Below are 23093 nucleotides of genomic sequence, written 5' to 3' on the forward strand. Positions count from 1 at the left end.
TTAAAGTAAATGACTGGTACTGCAGTTGATTTCTTGACCTCTCTGCCTACACTCACAGCCCGGAGACGATCACATGACCTGGACACAACACAGACAGAACGGCAGCACTCTGTCTATGTAAACACCATTGTAAAAGTTTGAGACCACTAATATCGAGTTATGTGGAGGGCCTGCTTTACAGCTTTGCATAAAAAAACACTAAATCAGCTCAGTGGGAAAAGGGCAGACGTAAACACAAGGAGACACCATCAATTAAAAAAAAAAAAAAATCTAGATCAGCATCCGATACATAGGATTGGATAAGAACACATTTTATTTACGTTTGCAGCAGGAATGAAAACTTGAACAGGAAGGACAAACTCAAGACTCCCTTTAAAGTCAAACAGGAGAAAGAGCCAAGCCAATACGTATCTTGACCATCTGGTCACCAACTAATTTCTTTATACCCTTCCAACTTGGATGATCTCCATGTAAATTTCTATATAGCTAGCGTTGACTCTTTCTTCACTTTCTCACAGTCAATAATCCTGTAGGTTTTTCTATTAAAAAAAAAACAACAAAACTTCAGTTTATCTCTGATTATTTACCCTCATGCCTGGGCTCATGCTCAACCTGATTTCACTGACGAACGCATTGGAGGTAAGCAGTGTTTTACCTGCTTACCTCTTGTACTGCTGTAGTACGAGAGAGAAGCATCATGATATTTTTAAAAATAAGAGCTGTCACAATGGGTTCCACCATATTGTGCTGTGTTGTAGAGAAGTATTACAGACCAAAGTGCAAACCCTGGACAACGGGTCTCCGATTGGCTCGGACTGAAGGTTGCTGATGTGTACGTGCCTTTGCTGATTTGAGTAACACTTGAATCAGATAAAGACAAACCCTAAAGATTTGATTTTGTAACAGTCTGAAGCACTAACTGAGCTGACAAAATATCGTGCTCTGACTGACTAAATGAATGAATGAGGCTCTGTCTGTGTGTGTAGGCAGAGCATAATGCCTCTGCAGCCCTCTGATTGGCTGAAACAATGAGTGGGAAGGGGCTGGAATGAGGCGACGACCAACCGGAGACCAGACTGAGTGGGAGTGGGACAGAAAGTCCTGTTGGAAGAAGGACACTCTGAAGTCAACATCTGGATATCCTGAGATGACCAGCTGGTTCTAAATGAGTGTCTGTCAATCGGCCTCTGAAAAGAGGCCAAGAGTTGGTGATGGCGTCACAATGAAGACTCAACAATAAGAAAAAAAACTTGCTCTGGCTTTAAATACCACTCTATGGGTAAGCACTTGTCTGATTGAAGGCTTATTTCACTGCAAGGACTTTGACTGTTTTTAAACTGACTGGAAAGCAATGTAGCTGGCTCCTGATTGGTGAGACCTGCTGCCAGAGGCCAATGACTGACAGAAGATGTCCATGAGCGTAAAGAAGAAGAAGTCATCCTCTGTGCTCTCTGACGCTGCCTCTAGTAATCAATCTCAGCGCTATCCTTCTTCGACCCCTCCACTACCTCTCAGGTCTCTGCAACTTGTTGCTAGGCAACCACAGGCAGCTGTTGTGCTGCGGGAGCGTAAGAAGGCCAAAGGCCAGGCGTCGGCGATCAGGGAGTCCTGGCCGCGCCCTTCAGCAACATCCCACCACAGATCTCTGACTCCACCCTCCAGAGAGCGTTCAGTTGCAGAAACTCGGCAACGGCCCTCCAGTATTCCAAGATCAGACATCGTCTCAGTAGCTCCGACTGCCTCGGTGTCCCAGAATCCTCTGCTTCCTGCAGCCTGTCCTCATCGGTCAGTTCCTGCTAGAGCTACGCCCAATGGGCGAGGTTCCGATTTAACCATGATGTCACTACTGCTGTTTTACCACAGGTAACCGTGGGGATCAAATGGTGCAGGTAACAGCAAATTTACTAGGGGTTGGACATTTTTAGACTAAAGTGCATATGCATATTCATTATTTATTGATGTTAAAATGATTACCATTATTGGAAAAGACTATGTAATTCAACATCTTTGTTTTGTTGCTGATTTTTAGGGTGCAAGAAGCCATCTGCCATATGACTTTATGAAAATCCACAATAAGTTTTAATTTTATTCAAACTGTGTTATTTGAATCTCTCTTGTATGATCACTTTACCTCAAAGGAGAACAACTCACATGCATAATGAAAATCTCAAATTTATATGACATCTATTTCCACATTAAGTAACTTCTGATCAGTACTTTAGGCCTTGAAAATGGCACAGGTCGGGTCCTGTCCATCTGTTACCTTGTCACGCCTGTTCACCTTGCCTGTATCTGTTTCACCTGTGCATCTATTTGCAGTTCTTCCAGTCTTTTGGGCATTGATGGTAAAATTGAGCAGGCAATGGTAAGTCTTCCTGTGTTTGACTGACCGGTTTGAATTTTACCTCAAAAGTTACACTTAACTAATTGGCTTTGCTGAATCAGGTATAAACTATTACTCTAACTGTGTGATGTTCAATCAGCACCCTCTGCTGGTAGATGCAGCTTGACACTTCAAGTAACATTTTGAAAAAAAATGCAAACTCTTTTTTTAACCTCTCTTTCTATCTTCACTTGCCCATCCCCCCTTTTTAATTATATATATATATTTGACATCTTTTCACCTTTCCCTAAATTTGCACATCTGTTTCTGCTTGTCTCCTCAGGATCTGGTAAAGAGTCATCTGATGCTGGTGGTGCGTGAAGAGGTGGAGCTTTTACGAGAGCAACTGAGAGAACTGCAGGAGAGAAACCAGCAGCTGGAGAGAGAAAACCACATCCTGAGAACGCTGACCCACAACATCTACTCGCCATCAGGACACAGAATATCTCAATAATATTCTCACGGACAATCACAGTGTTCTCCTCTTGGACACATACAGTCTGAAATTAATTGGGCAGCAACAGTTTCCTTGTTGGAAGTAGAAAATGTCAGGCAGTGAAAAAACTGAAAACGTATTCAGGCGATGGAGGGCTAACAGGCTAGTCAGCTAAAAGGCTAGTCCACTTTTCAGCTGATGTTAAACTGGTGTGCTAGCGCGACACGATGCTACAATATCAAATTTTTAACTTTCTGCACTTTCACTGATACATTCATTGCTTAATGTGAAGATCAGCTGCAATTTGTAAATCAGGAAAGAAGAGTAATCTTTAAAGGGTCTTAGCGTTGCCTGGTAAAGCAGTGGGACATTGTGCAGCTTGTCCTCAAATCTAAATCCAAGAGTTCACTCTGCTTTTGTCAGAATTAGATTAACAGAACGGGCTGATAATTCACGGCATGCATCATTTTTGTGTGTTGACATGAATACAGTTCAAAACTGCAACAAACTTTACAACAGGGTAATGCAATACAGGGTTAATAATGACTAATATGCTTCTTCCTGCATTTACAACCGTTTTAATTTTCAGCATGATTGTTATAACTGGCTCAAATTGATATCATTTCCTCTAATCTGACGTTCTCTTGGTCGTCCTACAAACTCAGAGCAATATAACATCTGTCCAGAGCAGATAAACATAAACAGAACCCGACTTTTAAAAAAAATCTGAACCGTTTCTTGACAGAAACGTTTCCATTTCAAGGTGAATCGAAGACCAACCTGCAGCTACCAAGTCCAATCAACTTGTTTATGAAATTCTCGTGACTCACTGAACTCAAACAAACCTAAAAATGACAGAGAAACCAGACACTCTGAAACTTGATATACTGTTTTCAATGATTGCATGTCAATTGTTTCGCTTACAACGCCCTTGTAACACAGAGGTAAAGTTCACACACCTGAGTGAGTGCTTGCTGCTAAACCAACTGTGTTGTCATGGTAACATTTTACATTTACTTTTACATTTTATGTGTAATTCTCACATTTTGACAACAGAACGTGTTGCTGCTAGAATGAAAATGATTATGATGAATTATAATGTATAAATAAATTAATGAGGCATAATTAACCAGCTGGGTTGTGTCTGTTTTTTTCTTCTTCTTCTTTTTTTGGGATAATCTTTCGTGATTTTGTAAATGTCAGAAATTTACAAGTTTTGCCTCTCTGTGACTTACCAAACACTAATTGGTGATCCCGAAATATTATCAAATGGTCTGGAGTTTACATAATGAAAGCTATGGAGGGTATCATGATTTCATATCGAGTTATTGCACAAATTTAGCTTAGAAAATCTTGAGCTTTGATTTTGAATGATTCTGAGGTCCAGTGAGAACAAGCAAGAGGAGATTTGTCAGTGACAGATCAAACTCAAAGTAATTAAAGTAGTGAGGGATTATCCTGATTGAATCTCATAATCAGGAGATTACACTCTTCGGTGTATTTAGAAACTTTTTAAAACGTATACACTCCTGATATTTAAGTGAGATATTTTAATAATCTAACTCATTAAACAACACAGATATCTAGTTCTGCAGTTTTCTTTTGAAGAAAAAAAAAACACCTTCACATTTACTAGCCAATTTTTCACAGATTATTTTACATGGTGGTGGTCTTCAAAAAGTAGTTTTGACCCGTGTTGCTTTATGACATCACTAACAGCTGTGACATAACCACTGTCATTGCATGCTGGGATATGGCACTCATCACAATCATCAGGACAGAGCACAGAGAAAAGAGTCACTGTAATCTGTAATCCAGAAAGCTCCACCCCCGATCACGATACAGAAACTCAAACAAAGCGAATCTGGAAAATGCAGATTAAGATTCAATCTGTGTGTCTCCCACTGGGAAAGGACATGTAGCCATGGCAACAGGAGTGATGTTGTGCCGAATATCTGACACAAACTTGCTCAGCTTTAAAAAGAAAGAAAAAAAATGAGCCTGGACATCTAGTTAAAGTTTGGTTCAGTGAAATATATGACTTCACTTTCTCCAGAACTCCTCAGAAGAACTTTAGGAACCACAAGATGAGTTCTTTATTTGTTTTTGCTTTTATTTTTTTCTATTGGTTACCATGTCTCTCATGAATGGTTATCAATATTTAGTTGTGCCTATTAACTTGAAACAAGCTGCTCCTTTCATAAAGAAGGAAGTATTTATAGAAACTTAAGGATTTGAACCAGAGAGGAACATGTGGCATGTTCAGTCAATGGTGATTTCATGCATCATCAGTGGAACAATAAAACATAGTTGTGCCTGGCTGGTTATTAATAGATTTAAGTTGAATGGAGTTATCTTGATGGCTTCATCAGTGTTTAGTTTTTGTTTGTTTTGTTTTATGTATAATCCTTAATGCCCTCTGATCAAACTTAAAATTTTATGTTTAACAATGAACAGACATATGATTATTAAAAAACACACTTTGTGATTTATTCAGGAACAAAACATTAAAATAATTTCATCAGGAACATGTCCAATACACTAATCGGTCGACTGATTAAACCTTCTCTGAATTATTTCTCAATGAGTACAAATTAAAACGCTGGTCTGATTTGGAGATTGTATTTATTTATTCTTTATTAATTATTATTACTACTACTACTACTATTTTTAAGACATCAAACTCTAGTTGTAAACCGTCTTAATCTCCTAATCTAAACGTGGCGAGCGCTCTTCTCTCTTTGTGAGGTTGCTGGCCCTTTAAGATAGGGAGAGGACAGGATGAGCCCATACCTCACACCCCCCAATCCTTCACCCACCCTCCTCCTCCTCAAACACATTGTTCTGCGGCTGCCGGCGAGAAACCGGTTCCCTCCCGCTGCTGCTGGTCAACCAGCGGAGCCGCTGACAGACAGACAGACTGATCCACCGTTTGACGGACAGATTGACAGGTAAAGCGACGGGCTAACGGAAACGCGCCCACCCGCCGTGTCTCACCGGCGGCGCATCCCTTTGTGCGGGTCCAACAGTTCACAGAGGTGGAGACAAAGACAGAGGGCAGGCTGGCGAACCGACACGCGGACACGGAGACGCTATGAGCGAAGGCACGCGCCATGGGAGCGGAGGACGCGCGCTCAGGTGAATGATAGGCATACGCACAAGCAGAACAAAGACAGCCCGGCTGTCATGTCTCCGCCGTCCGTGAGTCCGTCTCCATCCTCGCGGATGCTGCGCTGCTGTTGTCATGGTAACCATCTCAGTCTGAGGTCACGATGAAGAAGTGGTAGGGGGAGATAGGGACGTGTTTGTTTGTTTATTTATTTATTTAGCTGCTTATTCTCTCCGTCTGTGTTTCCTGTTTGCTATTTACCTTTAAGCAAGCACGTGACATCACCAAACTGTCAATCAATCATACGGGATCAAATTCCGCAGGTAGGCTAATAGTCACGTGGCGTTTCTTCTTACGTCAGTAGGTTAGCTTTATTGTTGAAATATTGAGCTTTTTCTAAAGAAATAAAAGCGACGTTTGGTCTACAATTAATGTCAGTTGTCCAACCTTATTTATTTAAATGCAATATTTATTAATATAAAAACTTCTTGTAAATAATTTTTTAAAGTTACAACCTTTTTCTAGCTGACGTTCTGGTTAATGTTGAACGTTTGTTTCAGACAGTGTTATTTTATATGAAACTTTAGTTTCATTTACCACCTTTCCATCAAAATGTAAGCGATAAGAATAAGTTTCACTTTCATTATTTTATTTTTTATTTCATGCTGTTTTCTGCCATTCGTGCTTTGCTTTAATTAATTTTAGGGAAAAAAAACACACAGAGAGCTCAGTTTTTATTTGCGCTATTGATGACATCTTGATTGTTGGTTTTAAATATCAAATTGTAAACAAGGTTTCTATGGGAGAACCTGCATGTTCTCTTTTAAATCAGCTGGTCAACAGGAAGAGCGTGTAGAAAGGAAGCAGACTTCCTCTCACATTGACACACACACACACACAGCTGCTTTTGTTTCGCCGTGTGTGTGTGCGTGTGTGTGTATGTGTGTGTGTGTGTTTTTGAGTGTGTATTAGTCTCTAAGTGTGGGTGTGTGTGCGTGTGTGTCCTACTTCCTTCCTTTGTTTGACGGCTTCATCCTAAAAAAACACAAAGAGTTGAGACAATAAGGCATGCTGATATGTTTTGAGGGGGGTGCATGTCGAGAACAAGTACAGAATAAAAGAGACATTTTTAAAAAACACAAACATGAGGAATAAACAAAACTTAAACACCAGAAAGGGTCGACAAAAACAAACAACCAGTAAAAGTAAATTGTCTGTTTGTTTCAGAAAACAGAACCTAAACATGCGCCTAAAGATGAAAACAAAATCATTTATACTTTATGGTATAGTGTTTCATTTCTTTCCCTTTATTTTAATTTTTCTTTCCATTACAGATTGAAAGGTCCACTTTTTTAAAGGCCATTGAAACCTTCCATCATTTGTCCACTTTGATTCCACAGATTATGCGAGAAATCTTTGACAGTCATATTCATATTCATGTTCCAAACTCAGAGCAAACAGCAAAAGGGAAGTTGAGTAATAAACTTGTGCGATTTTGAGCGGTTTCTCACAAACCAAGCAGGAAGTCTGACCTGGTTCTGACGGCTTACTAATGATCCTCTGTATCAGCTGTGGGGAATGACCCACAGTACTGCACACATCATTCAATTAGAGCAGTCAAATTTACCAAAATCAATGAAATTCTGTTTGTCAAAGAAAGACAAACAGAATTTTCTTAAAGCCATACAGACTAAGTGAGATCATGTGTTTTTGTTTTGTTTTTAAAAAAATGTTTGACCTCTCTTAATGGCTGCATGTCTTGTAGATCTAGGCTTTTTTTTACATGTTCACTTTTGTCAGTAAACTGGGTTTCTGTTGTTAATTTATGGTTTATTGTGAAACATGCAGTTTTTTTTTTTTTTTTTTACTAAACTTCTCTGGATGGAGAATCCTGACTGGGTGGAAGGATTACTCATTTTCCTGAGTGGAAACAGAGCCTTAAAAACACATTTTTGTTCTTCCTTTTACACACCGCGTCATGCTGGGAACACAAGCTTCAGCATATTTCACTGAGATTTTGCGTCGTAGAGAGCATAATGCATAGTTTCAAATTGGAAAGAAAACAATGCAGGGATTTTTCTTTTTGTCTTTTTTTTTTTTTACAAATGAAAATGTCGGTTGAAACACATTTTGCTGTTTCTGAATGAGCTTTTATCTAAATGTGTTTAACGTTACACCATTAAACTCTGAAGTAAAACCACTGTGCCCTCTGTCCAGGTAGCCCAGTGCTGAGGTGCGCCGGCTGGTGATTGGTGGTTACCATGGTGCCCAGGCCATCGTCCGGGGAGCTATGGGGGCTCCATCTGATGCCCCCGCGGATTCTGGTGGACTGCTGCCTCCCCAATGGTGATTTTGTGTTTACCTTTATGTTTTTATTATTTTTCCAGTGTGTGACATATCTCTGTGCCTCAAACATGAAAATAAACTTGAATCATCTAATCATATATTTGAATCTGGTCTGTAGTGTTGTGTTTATTCAGCATTTGTTTCCTGCATGCGTCACTGATGTGTTACTGCACTATTTGCAGTGTGTTCCTCTTTTTGTTTTATGCATTTTTGCTTTTGCTTTGTTTTCTTGTGGTCAATCTTTGTATTTCTTCACCAGGGATGATGGTGAGCCTGGAGTGTCTCAGAGAAACTCCTCTCATCAGCATAAAGCAGCAGCTCTTCATCGAGGCCAGGAAGTATCCTCTCTACCACCTGCTGCAGGTACGCCATCTTCTTCTTCTCTCTGCACACCCTCCTCTCTACCTGTGATGGACTAACGCTCTCGCTTCTGCCCTCTAATTGATTAGGAGGAGTCATGCTACATCTTTGTGGGCGTGACCCAGGAGGCTGAGCGGGAGGAGTTTTACGACGAGACGCGGAGGTTGTGTGACCTGCGACTGTTTCATCCCATCCTGAAGGTCATCGAGCCGCTGGGGAACCGAGAGGAGAAGATCCTAAACCGAGAGATCGGTAGGACCGGCCGCTCCTTTCTCTGCGACATCAACACTCCTCTTCCGAACTGACACTTTGTGTCCCGTTCAGGCTTCGCCATTGGGATGCCGGTGTGTGAATTTGAGATGATGAAAGACCCAGAGGTTCAGGACTTCCGCCGCTCCATACTGAGCGTGTGCAGAGAGGCCATGGAGGAGAGAGAGGGGGGCGGGGCACACACCCAGGCGCTCTATGTTTACCCCCCCAACGTGGAGTCCAGTCCTCATCTGCCACAACATATCTATAGCAAGCTGGACAAAGGTGCTGAACCGCTTCTGCTGCTGGGTTTGGGATCCAGTTGGAACTTTGACCTGGGTTCTGTAACGGTCTCACTTCCCTCTGAACTGATTTCTGCACCCATGTTTGTTCTGTAACGGTCTCACTTCCCTCTGAACTGATTTCTGCACCCATGTTTGTTTCTGCCCAACTCTCTGCCATCGTTTCTCTGATCTGACGTGTTTATGTCATTTTGCAGGACGGCTCATTGTGACCATCTGGGTGATTATGTCTCCATCAAACTCCAAGCAGAAATACACTTTAAAGGTACATCTGGTGAATTATTTATTAATTTCTTTTGTGAAACAGCTTTTTTTTGTTGTTGTTTGGATTTTTTTTTTTACTAGAAATGCACCAAAAAATCAGTTGCTAAAAATAATTGTTGATCATGGCAAATTTTATCTTTTTTCTGTTCAGTGAAGTAAGAGAGCACTAAAACTTTGCACCAACAGTCTGGAGGTTGGTGCAAAGTTTAATATTTAATATTCTAATATAAAGACATTGTGACTGGTCATGGCATAAAATAAAATTATGTTCTGAATGATGATGTACCTTCTATTGTTATTTTAAAGAAATACTTATCAGCTAAAGTTGGTGTCATTTTAAAGATTTGCCAAAAACAAAGATTGTAAATCTACTGAAAGAAATGTTCACAGTAATAAACATTTGTTTGGTAGGACTGGATGCTCTGATATCATGGAAAGAAAACAATTTCATGACGTAGTGTTTGATGCACAACATTAATTGTAATGAATGTGTGACTGAAGTGAAATAAATTTTTCAGACGACATTTGTTGTGCACTATCTAAATAAACTGATTTGAGTTGATTGAAGTTAGACTGAAAAAAATCTTTAAAGGTGTCAGAAAGGCTAAAGGCAGACTTTTCATTCTGTTACATTATTGTTATTCATGACTCTGTATCTTAAAACCAGCTTGGAGTCACTGAAAAATCATAGCACATAATAATTGACCATGTAGATTATAGTCTAGTTATAATGGAGGGTGTAGGAGAGAGGTCAAAGGTCTCTAGTAGCACATGAACAAGTGTTATTCATTTGTCTCTGGAGAACTCTTAATACTTTCTACAATACTTTCTACTTTCTTTCAGCTAGATTTTGTTGGACTTTGCATGAATTTGAACCTTAATGATTGTTGCATCTTGACTTCATCACAGATTGTTTTGGAGCATCTTTAATTAACCAAAAGTTCAGAAAGAAGAGGGTTAAACCGGATCGTTTTGGGACCTTCCATGTTACGTTTGTGTCCAGGTTAGCCACGACAGTTTACCAGAGCAGCTAATCGCCGAGTCCATCAGGAAGAAGAGCCGATCGATGCACCTGTCCCCTCAGCAGCTCCGCCTCTGCGTGCAGGAGTACCAGGGCCAGTACATCCTTAAGGTACACCTGGCTGTCCCGCCTGTCTCTTGTCAGCTGTCTGTCAATCTACCTGCCCACCTGTCTGACTCTCCATCCACCTGTCAGTCAGGGTCCAAGAGAACCAGGACCAGTACATTCTCAAGTTACACCTGGTTGTCTGACCCGTCCATTTATTAACCTCTAGACATTTCTGTCTCACATGTCCAACTGCCTCACCTGTTTTGCGTCTCTTCGTCCAACTTGTTCCTCTGTCGACCGAGTCCATGCTACTCACAGGTGTCTCTGTTTGTCCCTCAGGTGTGCGGCTGTGACGAGTACCTGTTGGAAAATTTCCCCCTCAGTCAGTATAAGGTAATCAGTTTAACATTTTCAGACTGTTTTTCTCTGGTTGTCCAGATTTTCACCTGTCCTCCCTCCATGTCCGCAGTACATCCGCTCCTGCATCATCGTTGGACGTCTTCCTCACCTAATGCTCGTGTCCAAAGACAGCCTCTACTCTCAGCTTCCAGCCTCGGGTTTTGTCACTCCTTCCTACAGGTAGAAGTTATCAGTAATGTATAACGGGGACAGATAGAGGTGTGCTGCAGGTGTGAGGTTGACGAGGTGTGCGTGTTCTAGTCGGAGGACGCCCCAGCCGTCTCCCTGTCCAGGAGGAGGTGATGGATCTCCTCCTCGCTCCCTCTGGGCCTTTAACACTCTGCTCAGGGTGCGACTGCTCTGCGCCACTTACGTCAACGTCAACATCCGGGATATTGACAAGGTGCCCATTCTCTGACGAGTGTCCATTTACCTATCCTCTTTATTCGTCTTCTCTCTTTTTCTATCCTTCTACGCTCAAAGTCTATTTTTAGAAATCAAAATCAATCATCATTGAAGATCAGTCATTTGAGTCAGCGCCATTTCCTTGTTCTCTGTCTGTTGTCGTCCTCCTTTCTCTGTGTCAAAATGTGGAGCATTAGTAAGATTTGTTTCATTTGTGTTTTTCTGTCTAACACTATTCCTCAGCCTCCTTTCAACCTATTCTCATCTCATCATTATATGTTCTCCTCAGTGTAAACCCACTGCCAGAAAATCACGGATCAATGCCGCTGAATATGCCTGATTTATATCTGCAGTAAAGCAGTTCACGCTAAACACAAGCTAGCACAAATTCGTGAAACAGATGCAAGTAATAGACTCACAGTTGTCCTCGATCCAAAGACAGCAGGTGATCAAAGAGAGAGAGGAAAATGTTCTCTCTGCCACTTTCAGCTTCTAGCAGGATCAAGGCACTCCTCGAAACTGGGAGAAAAAAGCTCACTGTAGCAAGGAGGGATCATGTTTTGGATAGTATTTATACATCTATAAGGGATGTGGATGCTCTTAATGCGCAGCAACAGAAAAGCACTGTGAAAAGACAGTGAAACAAATCACAGTGATGAAGTAAAAGCAACTGGTTTCAGCTTTGGGATGACTGGTTGAGTCTGCCCAGTGCTGGAAGTTCAGTCAGGTTCCTTCTCAGTAGTCGGCCCAAAGCATGCAGGAAATTATTTTCCTTCTGTCAGTTACACTCAGTACATAAAATACTTATCTGAGCTCAAATCAAAAAGTTTGTGATATTAATTCAAATGATCTTATTTTCAGAGAAATTAGTTGTATAAATATCAGGCAGATGAATAAGGTTTTTGCGCCACAAGCACATATTGGTATTTCCTCTAGTTTATTGTTTATTGTTTTCAAAATAATAATAGTTACGTTTTTTTTCTAAATGAATGAATAGTGCATGATTAAAAAGTAAGCAAAGTATTCTGGAACAAAGAGACACAATTTGCTCAGTGGTGCAGTCAAAGTAACAGATCCTCCTTTTGTTTGCAGTTTCAAACTAAATGGATTCGCAGACTCTGTGTTGCACTCATTCAGGATTATCTTTGCCATTTAGACCATTAACACACAGATGTCCTGTAAACCTTTGTGAATCACCTTGAACTTTTCCTTTCTGTGTCCACGCTCTTTAAAAAAAAAAATTAAAAATCCTGTCCTGTGTTTTAAATCTGTCCTCCGCTGTGTGTCCTTCCTCTGTCTCCTCAGGTTGTCTTTGTGTCTTTCCTCTCATGTTTTCGTCACATGTGATCACTCACAGTCAAGGTACTTTGAACATGTGAAGCTCAGTGTTGTGATTCTGCGCCTTCTTGTCTCCTAGCAGTAGTTGTGTGTTACAGTAAGCAGTGTCTCTTTGGAGGTTAAACGTCTACGTGGACATCTGTGTAGACACTGCAGTTATTACACTGAACACAGGGGTGTATATATAACCCCACTATGTTTAAAGAGTTCTTGAAACTGGTGTGTTTTTCTGCCATTTGGAGGTTGCTCTCACCTGGCCTGTGTGTTTGTGCATAGATCTATGTGAGGACGGGTATCTATCATGGAGGAGAGCCGCTGTGTGAAAATGTAAACACCCAGAGGGTTCCCTGCTCCAACCCCAGGTAACACAACCCATCATGCTCCACCAAACGTGAAAAACACACTCTGAACCCCTGTCTGACCTGCTACTAGCCATCTGACTCTGTGTACCTGTGTCCAGGTGGAGCAGTGGCTGACCTCGACATTTACTTGGCGGATCTTCCTCGCTCGGCAAGACTTTGCCTGTCCATCTGCTCTGTGAAGGGAAGGAAAGGAGCCAAGGAGGTAGGAAAGGATAGAGGTGTGCACACGGTGAGAGGGTAATTATTTAGTCATTCACCTGACTGACCTTCCTCTATCCGTCTCCTTTTGTAGGAGCATTGCCCTCTGGCCTGGGGGAACGTCAGCCTGTTTGACTACATGGACATCCTGGTCTCTGGAAAGGTGGCTCTGAGTCTCTGGCCCGTCCCCCACGGCCTTGAAGACCTGCTGAACCCCATCGGAGTGGCCGGCTCAAACCCCAACAAGGTGACCGTGTTGCTCGGCTTTCAGGCCACTGATCTGACTGTCTGATGAGTTAATAATCAGTGATTCAACAATGACCGATGGCTGACCTGGTCAACGGTTCGGGCGCTGTGATCTGCAGGAGACGCCCTGTGTGGAGCTGGAGTTCTCACGATTCAACCAGACAGTCGTGTTTCCTGATGAGCAGCAGATTGAAGAACATGCTAACTGGACCATCAGCAGAGAGCTGGGCTACAACTACTGCCATGGACTGGTAACTCAGACCGAGCTGCGTGGACTGAACTTAGAGAGTCTGTACAAAATTGGATCTGTGTTTTACCAGATCATGCTGCCAAAATTCAACCTCATGTCTGTCTTAGAGTAGCCGCCTGGCCTGCGACAGCAGCGTTTCAGCCACTGATGCAGAGCAGCTCGCTCTTTGCTCCAGAGATCCTCTATATGAGCTTTCAGAGCAGGAGAAAGACTTCCTCTGGAGACACAGGTGGGCTTTTATGCCTCGATACAGTCATTTATGTCTAGATACTGAGATAATAGAAATGCACTTCAGGGACTGTCACCATCATCACTATTTGTGTCTCTTCTTTATGATGCTGAAATGGTTCAAATGTCTAGATACTGAGATAATAGAAATGCACTTCAGGGACTGTCACCATCATCACTATTTGTGTCTCTTGTTCTGATTATGCTTATTGTTGAGAAATTCATGAACTGTAGGAAAGATTTGTGATCTTTAAGGCAGCATATGTTGTAATATATACAATTCTGCTTTGATGCTGAAATGTTCAACCAAGTTTTCCCAACCTTAATAACATCTCAGACCATCACAAATTTGTGCTGGGCTGGAACAGTCTGGATGTGACCATTGTTGGTCCAGAAAACCTTTCATTTCTTTTAAAACCAAAAAAAAATCTGCAACTAACACAAATATAGTTAAAGATATCAACAAATGTTTGCAGAGGTTATAAAATTATCTATTCATTATAGATTCATTATAGTTGTCAGACAACATCACTTGTTCTAGTAATTTACATAAAATAAAAGTGAAACAAAGTGTCAGAAATTCATCAGTTTTTCCTTTTCTCATTGCAGCGTTACTTTTCTGATTTACTGCTTTATGTATATATACGTGTGATATACCTGTTGCTGCTTCCGGGTCTGATTACTTTATTGTCTGTCTCTACCTGCCCATGTCTCCCTGTCTCTGTCTGTCTCTCTGCAGACATTATTGTTTAAACATCCCAGAGTCTCTGCCTAAGCTGCTTCTCTCAGTCAAATGGAACTCCAGAGACGAAGTGTCGCAGGTATAAACTCATTGTCACGATCCGGGAGGTTCCTCCACATCCGGACTGCGATGTATTCAATTATTTAACAAAGCGAGCGCAATTTGAGAGAGGAATCAGGAGTCGGGCTGCAGCTGCTCAGCCAAACGCAGCTCTGACTCCAGGCACATGGCCAGGTTCCTCTCAGTCACAGGCAGCCAAGGGAAACGAAGCCATCAATGCCTTTCCTGTGACTGAATAACTCAGTGGTTTGAGGAAAAAACTGACATAAATAAGTTTCATACTCGGTGTTGGGCTTTTGTGTTTGTTCTGTTTTGAAATCTGAGTCAGCGTAAATTATTTTTCTATTCAGTGAAGCAGCTCAAGGGGGGGTAGAGTAACCAGAAATTGAAAGGTGCAGTAAAAGTAATCCTAAAAGTAAAATTTTTACTACTGGCGCGCTCGTTACGCAAGTAAATGTAGCCAGTTTATACCCTCACATCTTCTTAGCAGTACTTGGGGATTTCAATTTAGTAGCAAAGGGGCAATATTATGTTAAATCAACCTTTGGAGCTTTAGCTCATGCTATAATATTATTCCTTCATCAAAAACATATCCAGAGTTTTGCCTTGATTCTTTCATGCACATTTAAGAAATCCTTTAATCTCCCTTGACTCAGTTGTGTTAAATGCCTGGGTGGACTGAGCACCGCCTTCGAAACGAAGCTCCTCCTCAGAGCTGCAGTGTCCAAGGTTCCAAGCATCCGCCTCACAGATCAGCCCTCCCCGACTCAGCTCCTTCAGACTAGCCAGCAGCAATTAGCAAACACCCGGCAGAACTGTGCATCAACTGAGCTCATTATACAAGCTACTTCATGCTGGTAAAAAAGTTGTCAAAGCATTGATAGGGAAGCGCAGTTGAGATGACTTCCTGAAGGCAAAGTTTCAGAAAGAGCAGGACTTTCTTAAAGAGACGGAGACCCACTTTTGAGGTGCTAAATTGCAAAAGTCAAAAGAAATTTGACATAGACAGCAGTTTTATAACAGATGAAGGTAACAGTTATTTGATTGTGCTATAAAATGGTGCTATGATGTTGATACTGCCCCTTCAAATGAAATTGTGTGCCAAAATGGTTCACATCCTTTTAACTTGCATCATTTGTCATGTTACAACCACAACTTGGTATTTAATTGGAGTTTCATGTGATGGTTTTATGTCCATGCTAACTCTGGAAGAGCTGTGGAGAACAATTAGCTGTGTGGTACAAAACTCTGGCCAAGTTTGGAAGAGTGGCAAGAAGAGAGCCATGACTGAATGAGACCGAAATTGAAACTTTTGGCCTAAACGTGTGGCAGAAATTGCTCATCTGCACAACGTGAACAAGTTTCCAAGATGAAACACGGTGGCGGCATCAGCACGCAATGATGACACGTTTCTTCAGCAGAGACAGAGAAGCCGGTCAATGTCGGTGGGAAAATGAAAGGAGATAATCATAAATATTCATGTGTCCTTTCTCAAACTGTTAACATGAAAAAAGGCCTAACTGTGCATCTCCTAAACCATTTGTTTTGACTAAAGTCCAGCATATCTCCTCTTCCTCCTCAGATGTACTGTTTACTGAAGGAGTGGCCACTGATGGAGCCAGAGTCCGCTCTGGAGCTGCTGGACTGTAACTTTCCCGATCCGATAGTCAGAGAGTTCGCGCTGCGCTGTCTGGTGCAGGGCTTGACGGATGACAAGCTGTCACAGTACCTGCTGCAGCTTGTACAGGTGAGCTGAAACTCTCACGTCGGCTGCGTTCTTTATTCAAAATGCGAATGCAAACCTGATCCCTGGGTCTGCAGGTGTTAAAATATGAGATGTACTTGGACAATCCTCTGGCTCGATTCCTCATCAAGAAAGCTCTGACCAATCAGAGGATAGGACACTTCTTCTTCTGGCATCTGAAGTCAGTGTAAATCTCCTCTTGTTAACCTGAGCTGATGTGTATTAAACAGAAGAGCTAGCTGCCTTTGCATTCAGTTTGACAAGCATTTGATTTGACGAGAAGTCTTTTCACAGGTCAGAAATGCACAATAAGACCATTTCCAGAAGGTTTGGCCTTCTGCTAGAGGCTTTCTGCAGAGCCTGCGGCATGTACCTGAAACACTTGAACAGACAGGTGAGCATCCAGACACAAGTTAGCTCTCAGACATCTTGACTGGCCGTGTGTGAATTGGCTTTCATTTACTAGGGTAATATCTGATCACCAGAGTTGGGTTCAGTGGTATTTTGGGAATTAAAAGGGACACATGCAGAAAGTCTCTAAAGTTGTAGTCAGAGGGAAGTTACTGATAATCTTTGGGTGGTTCAGCAAAATAGCAGGTCATGGTAGAAATTAAGGAGACCCTTTTGTCTAAAGTCTCAAAAGAAACCCCTTCTTTAAACAACCTCTTGTTCATAAATAATGAATCAAGGCTCCCATGTCCCACACACATTAGCTTTCATAAATTAAGCTGCAATCTCTGAAACACAGGAAGCATGAAGCAGAGCTCAGTGGAGACCATTGTGTGTTAAAGTCAAAGATTTATGAGCTTGAAATGTTCAAGATTTTTCCTGTTCAGAAGTTGTAGCGATAAAAATGTGTGTAATTCTGTCCAGTGGGGAATGGAAAAGTCCAGCAAATTTATAGGGATGATAATTTCCCCCTTTGGAGACGTCATTGAAATCAATGATGGATTTCAGCTTAAAGGATACAATGAACTTAAGATATGGGCAGAGATAGTTTTAAAGTTCCTCGTCCTCCTGTCTTGTTCTGGGTCTGGTTAAATGCATGGCACTGATACAGGGTTTACAAATAGAGTTTGGTGATTTAGAAAGAAACATGTTCTCAGGTGGAGGCCATGGATAAACTGGTGAATCTGACGGACACGCTGAAGCAGGAGAAGAAGGACGAGACTCAGAAGGTCTGAAAACAAAAACCAGCATGTTCTTTTGTTTAATTCCTGTGCCTGGTTGTTGACGTGTCACTGTGCTTTAATTGCTGGGAAGACTCAGATGAAGTTCTTGGTTGAACACATGTCGCGTCCAGACTACATGGAGTCTCTGCAAGGATTTGTCTCTCCACTAAACCCAGTTCACCAACTGGGAAACCTCAGGTAGCAAACTAATCAAGCTACCAACTAACTAAGCCACAAAATGCAAAGATAACCCCAAACTCTTCCATTGACCTATCAAGCTAACCAATAACAAAATGTAAAACAAATTGTGACACTTGCAGGCTGGAGGAGTGCAGGATCATGTCCTCGGCGAAGCGCCCTCTGTGGCTAAACTGGGAGAATCCCGACATAATGTCCGAGCTACTTTTCACCAACAATGAAATCATCTTCAAGAACGGAGACGGTGACTACCTCATATCTACTCTCAGCATCGGTTTCACTGCGACATGAGCTGAAAGTGGAGCTGTTGGGACATTTCTGGTAACGCGGCCTGTTCTGTTCGCATTGCAGATCTGCGTCAAGACATGCTGACGCTGCAGATCATTAAGATCATGGAGAACATCTGGCAGAACCAGGGCCTGGACCTGCGGTGAGAGTCGGTGACGTCATCGGAGGAAGTGACATCAGTGACGCTTGACGAACCAGGAGTGTTTGTGTGTTGCAGAATGCTGCCGTATGGCTGCCTGTCCATCGGTGACCGTGTGGGTCTCATTGAGGTGGTGAAGAACAGCTATACTATCATGCAGATTCAGTGCAAAGGAGGCCTGAAGGGGGCGCTGCAGTTCAACTCCAACACTCTTCACCACTGGATCAAAGACAAGAACCACGGAGAGGCGTCAGTACTCCTCCATCTGATTGTAGAACTGTCCTTTAACCTGGACAGTTCTCCATCCGACTGTTCTGGATGAACATTTTCCAACTGTTAGTTCTCCTTATGAGCATCAAGCCTTTTGACTCGCTTGTCTTACCTGTCTCGTAGGTATGATCGGGCCATCGACTTGTTCACCAGATCCTGTGCAGGTTATTGCGTTGCCACATTCATCCTGGGAATTGGAGACCGACACAACTCCAACATCATGGTGAAGGAGAACGGACAGGTGAACCTCTTAATCCTCCTCTTCACTTCGTCTTCCCTTCTCCACCGCACTGACGATTATTCCTATCCCTTCAGCTGTTCCACATCGACTTCGGTCACTTCCTAGATCACAAGAAGAAGAAATTTGGCTACAAAAGGGAGCGTGTGCCTTTCGTCTTGACTCAGGACTTTCTCATCGTCATCAGTAAAGGCATTCAGGAGTCGACAAAGACAAAGGAGTTTGAGAGGTCTCGTCTGGTCCTCGTCTGTCTGCAGCTGCTCCTGCTGTCTAGCCCGTCTCACCGGTGTTTACCTGTCTGTGGTGCAGGTTCCAGGAGATGTGCTACAAAGCTTACCTGGCCATCCGACAGCACGCCAGCCTCTTCATCAACCTCTTCTCCCTCATGCTGGGCTGCGGCATGCCCGAACTGCAGAGCTTTGATGACATCGCCTATCTTAGGAAGACCCTTGCATTAGGTAAAATTGGAAGGATAGATTTGTGAAGAGAGAAGACAGGAAGAATGACGAGAGAAACTGAGGTTAAAAGTGAGCATATCAGTAGAGGAAAGTAGAAAAAATGAAGGTTGATCAGAAGTGTTACAAAATATGGAAATGTGGCATTTGGAAACATTTTGAATGGTTCAGTTCAGGGCAACTCAGCTACTGTCCAAAGCAACCTGGCAACCTGAGTAACCTGGCATGTACAGGTTACTCAGGGACAACTTGGACCGAGAACCAGTCCGCCTTACATTTCCTGAGATTGACAGATCAGGGACACACTATTGGAGCCGATCCAGGTTTTGGGTTTATGTTGAATCTGTGGAAAGTAGATTTTTAGACCAATCGGATGACGTCCCACTCTAGTTTATCTAGAGTTTTGTTGATGTTGGTACTAGAAGAAATATCTTCCAGGACTCATACTGATGAAGGGATCCTCAGGTGAGGTTGGACTAAGTTTTGGGTAACTTTGACTAGGACCTTATTGAAAAGTCTTCTGAAAATCTGGTTTGAACAACATTGAAGTTTCTAGCATAGACCACAGAACTGAAGGTGTGTTGCACACACAACTCACTGATCTTGAAAGTTTTTTTTTTTTTTTTTATGAGATTACCTGGTGAAATTAAGTCCAGACTAATGCTTAGGGGGTGACAATTAGCTTTAAGGTTACAATGTTTTTGTTGCCTCTTTTCAGGCCTTTCAGAATAGAGATGATAATTTTTAATACATGTGAAAGTAGTTAGCTTTACCTTTTACTCAACCTCCTTATATTTGTTGTGAGGAGGTGTTGAAATCAAAGTAAGTACGGTTCATTATTGACCAGATTTTCTGTTCTAATGACTAATGATGTAAACAGAGAACTCATCAGATAAGTGTAAAAACAAAACAACTTTCACTAAAAAAACAAAAGGTTCTTCTAGTGCAGAAATCCAAAAAGCAGAGAACTAGAAGAAACTAGACCACACAGTAAAACTGTAAATTCTGCTGTCTCACCGTGTTTTCTTTCCCCCAGAAAAGAGCCAGCAGGAGGCGCTGGAGTACTTCACCAAACAGATGAACGATGCTCACCACGGAGGATGGAGCACCAAGATGGACTGGATCTTCCACACCATCAGACACATGCCCAACGAACACTGACACACGGAAAACACTACACACACTGGCACAACGCAACGCCAGACACACACCATCACACATCAGCACATAGCATAGAGTTCTGCAGACACATACACATCAAACAGTATTATAGATCATATGGATCCAAATATGCAACCCATCAGACACAGGTAGCAAGCACACACACACACACACACACACACAGATTTATACAAACATCTAAAGCACACTCGTGCTTGTTTTCTGCACTAATCTGGTGATGATGATGGATTTCCTGAATGCAAGTTGTTTGCATCACCTCATGATGCTGTTGGGAGAGTTGCCATAGAAACGCTAATCTCTCAGGTGCAGAGGTCAGAGAAGGTTGTGAAGGTGCCAAAGGCATGTGGAGGTAGAGAAAGTAACGGTGATGATGTCAACCAGTCTTCTACGTGATGCAACAGTCGGCCAGCCGGCTCTGCTGCTGTAGCTGCAAACTGAGTGAGACTCTTTTTAGCGTAGCAAACATTTAAACAGAACTTTAAACAGAACTGCAGCTTTATTGATACGTGGGAGACGAACACTGTGGTCACTGTGAAAGCAATAAAAAAAACAAAACCTCTGATAACAAATCAGTACTTTGATGATGACAATCAAGGAGTTCTGACAGAGAAGAAGGCGGAGCTGAGTCCTGTGCCGTGAAGCAGCTTCGATAAAGAAACTTTAACACCAAATCCAAACATCATAATGTCCAACAGATTACAGCCCATTAGGAGGCTGGCTTTTATTTTGTCCAGGCTTTCTGATTGTGAAAACTGGTGGAACTGGAACTACTGAACCAATCACAACCATGAAGAAATATTTTATTCTGTTTCATAGTTTCCAGATGTCAGACATTTTACCTATAAACATAAGTTAGGTCAAAAATACTTATTAGAAATAACTTGGCTCTAAAGTGTTTTAACTGGCATGCTTTTACTGTCCTGAAAAAGCTTTTTTGTAAATTTATACAATTTTAAAAATTATTAACAGTATGAAACCACTATGGTGCATTCTGTCCCCATACACTCATTTGTTCAGAAATATTTTGAGAATTTATCAAAGACCCTTAACTAAATCTAAGTCCTGACACTTGAAAAGTTGTCAGGAACTAGCAGAAATAATCTAGTAACCCAATCTAGCATTTCCAGAATTAGTCACCATGGTGATAAACCCAGATAAAAAGAACCGGCTTCCTGATACCAAAAACGCCGAGCTTACTTTCCAAAGCCACTAATCCTGCTTCCCGGTGCAGGCCTCAGATCGGCTGTGGATGGAGTCAAAGTGGAGTTTGTAAACATTTCATATATGGTATTTATGTTCATTCATCTGCTGCTTAAACAAGTATTATCCATCATTTCTTGTCAACATCTCTTCAATCTCTTGGCATGTGGATTTACTTTGATAATTTATAAGACGTAAATTAACGTGTGTTAACATTTTTTTAACGTACACTCATACCTTATTCTGAAAACAGCTGCATTTGGAATCATGCAGCACTTTCATTGTACAATTCCAGCTAAAATTGTGAATGTTAAAAGTTTCTCTCGTAAACGTTTACTTCTCACATCTCACATTTGGTGACACACACAGCCTAGCCAAATCATTTGCTCACATTGTAATCGTGGTTCACGGAGAACCAAATATAATCTGAACATAAGTTAGAAATTTATCCCCAGACAAGATGATGAATTGTGAGGTTTTTTTTTTTTCCTCCCCATCAGTTCAAGATTACAGATCACAGATCAGAATGCGACCTTTTGATGAAGCCTCTTCAAACTCTCCCGTGATTCGTGACGACCAAAGCTAAACATGGTCAGATGAATAAATTTGATTGTGGCATTTTTGGGCCAGTAGTTGTATATTTGATAAAAGAAAAGCCCAGGTTTTTTTTTCTTTTCTTTTGTTTTACAACAAATGACCACTCATTTCCGTCAACCTTGAAAATCTATAAACTGGCCACATTTTTTATTTGAAGAAAAAGGTAAATAACTTCACTTAACAGCCAAAACCATCGAGTTTTTAAATTCAGATTATTGATCATTTTACCTTCCTCATACAGTTTTATTTATTAATTTCTGGTGTTCAACGTTTTATAAACGTCATTCACATCTTGCTTACTTCAATGTTCAAATGTAATAGATTATCACGTCACTGTGTTAGAGTGAAAATGACGAACAGATCCAGCTGGATTTGAATTGCACTTGTTTGCTTTGTTTTCTTTGTTTGTTTGTTTTTTTTGTACAGTGCCCTGAGATGACTTTTGTTGTGAATAAGCACTGTCTAAATAAAGTTAATTGAACTGATTCAGTGTTGTGTGGTTTCATAAAAAGAATCAGTTAAGTATAATTAGACCATTTGATTGACTTCAGTACTTTAACTTCCTATTTGAATGTACTGCCTGATGATCACTCATGATTTTACTCATCGCCACAGTTCAGTGTTTCACCATTTGAATTATTTCCAGAAGTTGATTTGATTCTTGAATAATGATACAAAATGAAATTGATCATTCTTGAAAGAAAAAAATAAAGTATTTCTGTAGATTTATTTTTTTTTATGTCAAATATATGCCAAACAAATATTTAATGTATGTATTTTAGCAACCAATCACAAGCTTTCAGCAGCCGATAATGAACTATTGGCTGCTTGGTTGTTGTTTTTTTTGTTTTGTTTTCTTTTGTG

General features: G+C 41.4%; 2 protein-coding genes across 4 annotated transcripts; both read left to right on the forward strand.

Annotated features, from left to right (window-relative positions):
- The first annotated feature begins 1194 nt into the window (after positions 1-1194).
- Positions 1195-3950, forward strand: LOC122820036 (TSC22 domain family protein 4-like). 3 transcript variants are annotated; one of them, XR_006368715.1, is made up of 3 exons: positions 1195-1889; positions 2320-2365; positions 2667-3869. XR_006368715.1 is itself a non-coding variant. In XM_044097201.1 (3 exons), the coding sequence occupies exons 1-3, from the start codon at positions 1409-1411 to the stop codon at positions 2835-2837; spliced, it is 672 nt and encodes a 223-aa protein (XP_043953136.1). In that variant the 5' UTR covers positions 1195-1408; the 3' UTR covers positions 2838-3950. The 3 variants fall into 3 exon arrangements, 2 of the variants coding, with proteins under 2 accessions (XP_043953136.1, XP_043953137.1); XM_044097201.1 differs by having other exon boundaries at positions 1195-1863; positions 2667-3950; XM_044097202.1 differs by having other exon boundaries at positions 1195-1785.
- Positions 3951-5654: 1704 nt separating this feature from the next.
- Positions 5655-22708, forward strand: LOC122820037 (phosphatidylinositol 4,5-bisphosphate 3-kinase catalytic subunit alpha isoform-like). The gene is given in 29 exon segments (XM_044097204.1): positions 5655-5957; positions 8146-8274; positions 8534-8637; positions 8724-8886; positions 8959-9168; positions 9383-9450; positions 10453-10581; positions 10858-10911; positions 10988-11097; positions 11179-11320; positions 12937-13022; positions 13121-13129; positions 13131-13224; positions 13315-13467; positions 13586-13717; positions 13824-13945; positions 14684-14765; positions 16329-16493; positions 16568-16671; positions 16785-16884; positions 17597-17668; positions 17754-17860; positions 17983-18104; positions 18212-18290; positions 18366-18536; positions 18681-18798; positions 18873-19024; positions 19105-19253; positions 20287-22708. Coding segments are annotated over 28 exon segments (3207 nt in total). The 5' UTR covers positions 5655-5957; positions 8146-8189; the 3' UTR covers positions 20412-22708.
- Positions 22709-23093: the final 385 nt, after the last annotated feature.

This window comes from Gambusia affinis, linkage group LG18 (assembly GCF_019740435.1).
Source record: "Gambusia affinis linkage group LG18, SWU_Gaff_1.0, whole genome shotgun sequence".
NCBI classification, from domain to species: Eukaryota; Metazoa; Chordata; class Actinopteri; order Cyprinodontiformes; family Poeciliidae; genus Gambusia; species Gambusia affinis.

Bases quoted from the DNA above. Each gene is read 5' to 3' on its own strand.
- LOC122820036 (XM_044097201.1), top strand. From the start codon at position 1,409: ATGTCCATGAGCGTAAAGAAGAAGAAGTCATCCTCTGTGCTCTCTGAC. The intron at 1,864-2,319 runs GTAACCGTGGGG...ATCTATTTGCAG, and splicing joins CTACTGCTGTTTTACCACAG to TTCTTCCAGTCTTTTGGGCA. The intron at 2,366-2,666 runs GTAAGTCTTCCT...TTGTCTCCTCAG, and splicing joins GTAAAATTGAGCAGGCAATG to GATCTGGTAAAGAGTCATCT.